The following is an 8,822-nucleotide window of genomic DNA, read 5'->3' on the forward strand; positions in this document are numbered from 1 at the left end:
TCATAAAGGCTCTGGTGCATGGGGAAAGAGCCACATTAAAGAGGCAACTGGCCTTCCCAAGCCATGCTCTAAAAAAAGGATTTTGACTAGAGTATTTTTTACTAAGGCTATTAAGGGACCAACAACCATATTTGACTTGGACTAGTCAAGGCTGGATTTTGAATGAGGTCCAAGATGGTTCACTCTAAAATGGTGCCAACTAGGACCCTCTTTGGAAATGAATCTTGATCCAGATCCAAAATATGCAGTAAATTGGATCCTACACAAAACACAATAGAAAAAATGCAAATGCGAAAAAATAAAAAAACTACCCGCATTCCCCATACACTCTCTAGTACCACAAAAAGATCCTACAAGGTACCAGAACTATCCGAATCCATAGAATTCGGCTCTTAAAAAAAAATAAAGACATATTTAACGTGATTCCTCACATGCCAAAATGGAATCGAATAATAAAAATACAATCTTTGAGAAAGAAACAAAATATCTCAGATATTGTAGCACGATAATCAAAATGGGTCTGGGTTGGTGGAGATTCAATTGGACCCTAATAGTCCTGCACGATTGGATCTGCCCTGGATCGCATCTTGAATTGGATCTTGGGAATTGGATTTGAATTCAATTCGTCTTTAAAGCTTGGATCTTCAGGATGCTCTGGATCACATTTGCATGTAGACCTCCTCATCTAACTCTTCATGAAGAAAGTCATTATTGACATCAATTTGAAAAAGATGTCAATTATGTATGGCAGCAATGGCAAGCAAGCAACGAACTGTAACAATTTTAGCTACGAGCACATATGCTTCATTGTAATCAGGACCTTCAAGATGGGTGTACCTCCTTACCATTCAATTGAGCCATCAAATCTATATTTAATTTTATAGATCCAATTACATCCAACTAATTGTTTCCCTTTAGGTAAATCCATAAAATGTTAGACAATGTGATTTATATTGACAAGGTGATAGTTACCAACATGTGTAACATGAGTGTAAGAACCATCTAGCGGGTTGATGGGAAGGTATAAAACAGTTACAGGAGAAAAAATATTAGTTAAGAAATTTTTTATGTGGTTAGTGGCTTCTGAATCAATGATCTAAGTTAGAGACATACATAGATAAGTTGAGGGTTTGGAGAGATTATCTGCAAGGTTGGCCATGGGTGATGAGATTTTGTTACCTAAGTTGGCAATGACTATGAGTTTGTCATCTTGCTCTTGAGTGAGTTAAGGTACACTAGGGTTCCGGTTCAATTTCTCTTGATCGGTTGAGGCATGGTTGGTGTTAGCTTGGCTATTGGAACGAGCATTGAAAAAAGTCCTTGTTCAGTTAGGAAAACCATGAAGGTAATAATACTTCGCCTTCATGTGACCTAATCTACCACAGTGGTCACATTTTGGTTGTGCACGTCCTTGAAATGACCTTGGTTGATCGAATTTCATGATTTGATTGGTCTTGTCCATGGTAACAACCACTGACAGTGAGTAAAACAAAGATCGCATTGTCGTTTTTTTTGGATGATCAATGCATATGCTTTGAAAATATTCGGCAGGGGAGTCATGAGCAGCAGTTGGCTTTGGATGGCGTTGTAGCTTTTGTTGAGGCCCATTCAAAATTGCATGAGCCTCTCTTGTTGTTGGAGTTTCTAGATGACTTTTATGGCTCTGCACAAAAAAGGAGGAATGTTGACATACCTGGAGATTTTGTCCCACATTCCCTTTAGCTTTAGCTTAGTGTAATATGTTGTTACTGATGACTACGCTTACTTTAGATTGATTGTTTCTTGTTAGATCTAATAGATCCTTGGTGTATTGGATTGCAAAAACCATTCACGGAGTTCTGCCCAAACTTTGGTAGTTGACTATGCATAAATGACACTTGATGCAAGATCTTTATGCATAGAATTAAAAATCCATGACAAGGCTATATTTTTGCATCGCTTACATGCATCAACATTTGATACAGACGAACTAGACTTAATGATTGTCCCATCGACAAAGCCTGATTTATTTTTTGCTTAAGGTCATGCACATCGCTCACCACCACATTGAGTAATTATCTTTAGTGAGTAGCTAAAATACGAAGTCCCAAGAATGTCTAAATGGTGGAGGAAGAATGGGTTCACCGTTGACTCTAGGTTAATCATCAAATCATTGTCAGTATTATCGATGTTGCTATTGTTATCGGAGGCCATGGATGAGGGCTTTCATATTTGCTGCTCTTATACCATGTGTAAAAGGTAATTCTGATGGAAAAGACTATAAAATCTTATTCAGTCTTCCAGCAGAAAAATGAATCAGGAAAATATATTGGACATACAACACGATAACGGTGTATCGTTATCTCTTTAATTTAGCTAGTTCCTTGATTCTAGCTAATACACAGGTGACAGTTCAGGATGACAGATCAAGAAAGTGGTTATCTAACTAGTTAGTTTTCCCGATTTCCAATGATTAGCAAATGTAACAGAAAATAACAACAGCAACATACACTAATTTCCAACAGTATCTTGCAATACATATACATATAGCGATATATCATGACCATCTTCTAAGAATTGTTATAGTTGATTCGGTTTATGCAATGTTTATGCATCTTTGGCTTCTGAGGAGACGAGTCGACGTTTAAATGATAATGCTTATGAGTTTAGGTCATGTACTAAAAGTATTTAGGCTTGTGCGTAGCAGAGGCTAGTCATATATACCAATGAAAATTAGTACAAGCCTGGTTCATGAGTTTTAGACTTGCATTGCACTCATCATGGACCTAAGGACATTGAACCGTGAATCTTGGCAAAGTCTTAATATGAAACGGAGCTGGCCTAGGGCCAGGGCCGGCCAACCAACAATCAGCTTAACCCATTAAATACGTGAGCATGGAAAAAGAGAAACATATATGACCGGAACTATCCTTGCCGTTATTATGGTTGATCATCTTAGCTAATCAATTAACTATAAACTATAAATGGCAAAAAAAAACCAGTGAACCAAAATGAACAGTTGCATATTACAGGGTTTCAGACAAAGGAGAGGCTAAGCGAGGTTGTAGCATGCAGTACACCCATATGCCCCAAAAAGGGGAAGAAGAAAATGGAAATTTTGCAATGATTCACGTCTCTCTCTCTCTCTGAAAACAACAGTTTTCTCTGTCTACCCTTCTGAGTGTTCCCACGTTTTCTCTGTCTAGAATCTCTCAACCTCACAAGTCACAAGACATCACTTTCTCTTTCTACCCTTCTTGCAACAGCCCTGTTTCTATCTGTCTAACCCCAACAATCTCTCTCAATCCAGAGAGGGAAGCAGGGCCAGTTCCACCACCCCCAAAAACACCAAAATACCACAACAACAAAAAAGAGAAAAGAAGGAGAGAGAGAGAGAAAAGCTCCTGAGGGAGAGAAGAAGCAAGAGAAACACAATGGCTCTGCCCCTCCCCCCCATCCTCCTCCTCCTCTTCCTCTCCTTGTCCTGCCCCTCTACAAATGGCAAGCTCAATAGCAACTTCTACTCGAAGAGCTGCCCTCGGGTGGAGGAGATAATCCGGGACGTGATGATGCAGAAGCAGATCACCAGCCCCACCACCGCCGGCGCCATCCTCCGCCTCTTCTTCCACGATTGCTTCGTCGAGGGGTGCGACGCCTCCGTCCTCATCACCTCCACCTCCTTCAACACTGCCGAGCGCGATGCCGACATCAACCTCTCCCTCCCCGGCGATGGCTTCGACGCCATTGTCCGGGCCAAGACCGAGCTCGAGCTCACCTGCCCGGGAGTCGTCTCCTGCGCCGATATCCTCACCATGGCCACCCGCGACCTCATCACCATGGTAATCCGATGCAACCCATACATGAGATCATGATTCTAAGTATAATTTTAGCATGCAATCCATTTTTGGAAGATTTAGATATACATTTGAATGGATACGTTTAGTACCTGCATTTTACTTTGCGGAAATGGAGAATTTATAATAGTCTAGATGCGTTTGATTCATTTGTTCGGCACCCACATTTCACTTTGTGGAAAATGGAGGTTTTTCATGTTGGTAAGAGTTCATGCATTTGAATGGATGTTTCAATACCTGCACGTTGTTGGTTTGTGGAAATGGAGAATTTTTAAAAGTTAGATGCATTTGAATGGTTGTGTTTGTACCTGCATTTTTACTTTGTGGTAATTGAGAGATTGTAAGATCTATATGCATTTGAATTTATTTGTTTCAGTACCCACATTTTACTTTGTGGATATTTAGATTCTGCATGTTGGTATTTCTCACATTGTTTATGGGCAGTCTGCAGTTTTTGCAAAATTCCTGTTCCAAGAAGCAAATTGTCCGAGGGACCCCACATGGTGTGTTTTGTTTTGTCAATATTTCATGAGAGGGTGGTGTATGTTCCCCCCGATGATTCATTGAATCCCACGTCTTTGAATGAGCACCACGTATACAAGCACACGAGGCTCGTATTCCCGTGTATGTTGACATAACTTTGCATCGGACTCTGGTGTTGTTGCAAAGACTTAAGTACCCTTTCTTGCTATTCTTCTCATAAAGTGATGGTTTGAGAAAATGACAAAAATGCCCTTCATTCAAAAACGAAAAAACAAACAGTTCAAAAAAAGGACAAACATGTCCTCCATATAGAAAGTCGAGGATGATGTTGACTCTTCAAAGTCTTCTTCTTCTTTCTCCGTTCAAAAAAAGGACAAACATGTCCGCCATCTAGAAAGTCGAGGATAATGTTGACTCTTTAAAGTCTTCTTCTTCTTTCTCCGTTCAAAAATAGGACAAACATGTCCTCCATCCAGAAAGTCGAGGATGATGTTGACTCTTCAAAGTCTTCTTCTTCTTTCTCCGTAAAACACTGTAAAACCCTCTTTCTCTCTCTAGAGAAGAAATCAAGGGAGGCAAAGAGTTCTCCCTGGAGAAGGCCATGAACATCAACCCTCTCACTCTCTCTCTACTTCTGTACACATCCAACAGACGATCCTACATTGCTCCATCAAACACTGACTGACCTACACACTGACTGTAGCATCGTTCAACTTGAAGAGTTGTGGAGTCTGATTCAGAGTTTTTGCCCTTACAGGAGAAGGTTTTGGGGGCTCCTCCCAGCATGGGTAGCATCGTTCAACTTGATTCGTTGTGGAGCCTGATTTAGAGTTTTTGCCCTTACAGAAGGGGGGTGCGGGGGCTCCCCCCTCCCGGCGCGGATCCCGCTGCGCGGTCAGCGGGCGGGGGTCCAAGGGGGGCCGCCCCTGGGCTTAGGGAGCAGTGCCCTCCGGACTAAATTTTTTTGGGGCCTTCCAACAACGATTTGTAGTGTTATCGGGCTTTCCTACAGCGATTTGTAGTATTTTCGGGTCTCCAACGAGCCCCACAATGATTTATAGTGTTATCCAGCTTTTCAACAGCGATTTATAGTGTCTTCCGCAAATCGCTATAGCGATTTATAGTGTTTTTGGATCTCACTATAGCGATTTGTAGTGTCTTCCGCAAATCGCTATAGCGATTTGTAGTGTCTTCCGCAAATCGCTATAGCGATTTATAGTGTTTTTGAATCTCACTATAGCGATTTGTAGTGTCTTCCGCGAATCGCTATAGCGATTTATAGTGTTTTTGAATCTCACTATAGCGATTTGTAGTGTCTTCTGCGAATCGCTATAGCGATTTATAGTATTATTCAGTAAGCAAATCGCTACCCGAATTAGGACCAACTTGTTAGGACCATATCTCCCTAACCGAAGGTCATATTCCAAATCCATAAAAAATGGTGTCTTCGTTATTGAGTCTAGTTTATTCCTGTAAATTTTAAGCAATTTCTATTGTCATTTCATTCCTCATTTTAACTAAAAACCAGACCCTTATTATTTTGTGTTATTTGAGTTGCACAACACCATTCTCGCTTGACATCCACATCTTGATTCTGGCATGCTCCCTGTTGGATTTTCCATTGATTTCTTTCAACCTTGTTTGGAACAAACACATGTCTTTCTCACCACGACACCCTGTGCATTTTTTGACCACGACACCTGGGACCCGTGCCGGGGGGGAGCCCCCGGACCCCCCTTCTGTAAGGGCAAAAACTCTAAATCAGGCTCCACAACGAATCAAGTTGAACGATGCTACCTACGCTGGGAGGAGCCCCCAAACCCTTCTCCTGTAAGGGCAAAAACTCTGAATCAGGCTCCACAACGAATCAAGTTGAACGATGCTATCCACGTTGGGAGGAGCCCCCAAACCCTCCTCCTATAAGGGTAAAAACTCTGAATCAGACTCCACAACTCATCAAGTTGAATGATGCTACCCACGCTGGGAGGAGCCCTCAGACCCCCTTCTGTAAGGGTAAAAACTCTGAATCAGACTCCACAACTCTTCAAGTTGAATGATGCTACCCACGCTGGGAGGAGCCCTCAGACCCTCCTTTTCTGTAAGGGTAAAAACTTTGAATCAGACTCCACAACTCTTCAAGTTGAATGATGCTACTCACGTTGGGAGGAGTCCCCAGACCCCTCTCCTATAAGGGTAAAAACTCTGAATCAGGATCTACAACTCATGTAGTTGAATTATGCTACCCACGCTGCGATGAGCTCCCAAACCCTCCTCTTGTAAGGGTAAAAACTCTGAATCAGGCTCCACAATAGTCAATGTGCAGGTCAGCCAGTGCTTGATAGCGCAATGTAAGATCTTCTGTTGGATGTGCATAGAAGCAGAAATAGAAGGGAGAGAGAGAGTGAGAGGGTTGATGTTCATGGCCTCCTCCAGGGGAGATTTCTTTCTCAGATAATCCTGCAGTGCAGAGACTGGGTCTTAAATAATCATCTTCGGGGCACTTAAGTCTTTACAACCACTCCTTTTCAAGAATCGTCATTTTTTTTGCACCAATGGAGGAGAGGGTACTTAAGTCTTTGCAATCACATCAAACTCCAACTCTAATTAATGTTGACAAACATGGGTATACGAGACACACATGCTTACATACGTGGTGCTCTTTGGGACCCCCGAACATGAGATGTAGCTAACTGCCCTGTTCGGGGGGGGGGGGGGGAACATATAACCTGCTTCGATATTTCATGTTGTTAAAATGAGAATTTTTCCTTCTGGTTGCGAGTTTGCATAGTTGCATTCATACTTTACATGGGCAGACTGCATTTTTTTCAAATTCTTGTTCCAAAAGGCATATATATTGTGAAGAAGTCACATATTGTGATTCTGTTATATGGACATTTTAGAATGTAGGCAGGAGATATTACTTTCAGGTGTGAGTTGCAATTTCTCAATGCAAGGGATTGGAATTGGTATATTTGTGGAATAGTTTTTGCGTTTGGATTGCAAAGAGAGCATTGTTGGGTAAGAGTATTGAAAACCTCATTTCTCTGTTATTTCTCTCTCTAACTATTGCAATCTTGTTCATGTATGTTCACACTTTGTAGCAACGTCGAGAAAATTTGCCATTGGATTGCATGGACAAGAGTAGGATGCATCCCATCTTTGCTTTTCTGTTTGAGCTGATCCTTTCGAATTGTAAAACAGAAAAACCTATTGGTATACGTTTGCAAAATGCGATCAATTGATCTCTGTGTTCTTCGGATTAACAAAGTTCTTTGTTTACTGAAAAGAATCTGATGAACCAACATTTTGCATTTTGTTTTGGCATGTGTGGCAGGTTGGAGGGCCTTACTACGAGGTAAGACTGGGCAGGAGGGATGCCCTTGTTTCACAAGCTTCTCGGGTATCCGGCAATGTGCCTCTGCCGACAATGAATGTGACACAGCTAGCCTCTCTCTTTGCATCAAAAGGATTTTCCATCAAAGAAATGGTAGCACTTGTCGGTGCCCACACCATCGGTTTCTCTCATTGCAAAGAATTTGCCAATAGGCTGTACAGCTTTAGCAAGACCTCATCTGTTGATCCTTCCTTGCACCCGCTTTATGCGCAAGGTTTACAGAAGGCCTGTGCAAACTACACCAAGGATCCTACCATGTCCGCATTTAATGATATCATGACTCCAGGAAAATTCGACAACACGTACTACCAAAATCTTCGTAAGGGCCTTGGCTTGCTATCTTCTGATCAGGCCTTCTACGCAGACCGCCGAACCAGGCCATACGTTGAATTGTTCGCGAGAAACCAAACTGCATTTTTCAATGCCTTTGTCGAAGCCATTAATAAATTGAGCACTGTTGGAGTGAAGTTAGGGAGGAAAGGAGAAATTCGGAGAAGATGCACTGAATTCAATTCATAAACACATAGCCATGGCTGAAGCAATAGATGTGGATGATGGCAAAGTGAAGAATGATTTAGTAGATTTGTCAATATATGGATTGGTTTCTTTCCATCTCTTTTATCTGATTCAATTATGATTCAGTAGTGGTTGAGTGTGTCGTTGAAACATATGGCCTCCATCACTGTTATATTTTCATTCTTTTGTAAGAGTTATTTTGTGTTTTGTCAAAACTGTGGATTTGGTTGATGCACATGTTAAGTGTTGATAAGTGTTGTATTTGGGTGAATGTCATTATCTGGTGAGAGGGTGCTGTGTGTTCTCCCCAAAACACAAATTTGTGTGTTCTTGTGTGTATGGAGGAATATCTTGCGACCCGCGATAATTCATATGCCAATGTTGCCCACGATGATGACTTTATAATAAAATAACATATAAAAAAGGTAGATATGCTTTTGACGGAAATGTCCTCTTGTAAGATAGATATGCGTTGGACAAAAATGTCCTCCCGCTCTCCTTATATAGATTTGCATGTTCCGCCTTTGTTTTTAGCTTGTGCTACAACACATGGCCGCCTTCTCGTTCCTGCCTTGTGTTAGATAGAAAATTTTTCT

General features: G+C 41.5%; 1 protein-coding gene across 1 annotated transcript; it reads left to right on the forward strand.

Moving 5' to 3' along the window:
• Nucleotides 1–3,413: 3,413 nt before the first annotated feature.
• On the forward strand, nucleotides 3,414–8,498 carry LOC149848970 (peroxidase 31-like). Its single transcript, XM_090013008.1, has 2 exons — nucleotides 3,414–3,818; nucleotides 7,651–8,498. The coding sequence occupies exons 1-2, from the start codon at nucleotides 3,414–3,416 to the stop codon at nucleotides 8,227–8,229; spliced, it is 984 nt and encodes a 327-aa protein (XP_089869134.1). The 3' UTR covers nucleotides 8,230–8,498.
• Nucleotides 8,499–8,822: the final 324 nt, after the last annotated feature.

Source organism: Nuphar pumila, chromosome 1, assembly GCF_984573655.1.
Source record: "Nuphar pumila chromosome 1, dmNupPumi1.hap1.1, whole genome shotgun sequence".
NCBI classification, from domain to species: domain Eukaryota; kingdom Viridiplantae; phylum Streptophyta; class Magnoliopsida; order Nymphaeales; family Nymphaeaceae; genus Nuphar; species Nuphar pumila.

What these genes read in the sequence shown, in the direction of transcription:
- LOC149848970 (XM_090013008.1), top strand. Translation starts at nt 3,414, where the DNA reads ATGGCTCTGCCCCTCCCCCCCATCCTCCTCCTCCTCTTCCTCTCCTTG. An exon ending in CCCGCGACCTCATCACCATG is followed by an intron (nt 3,819 to 7,650) that starts GTAATCCGATGC and finishes CATGTGTGGCAG; the next exon opens with GTTGGAGGGCCTTACTACGA.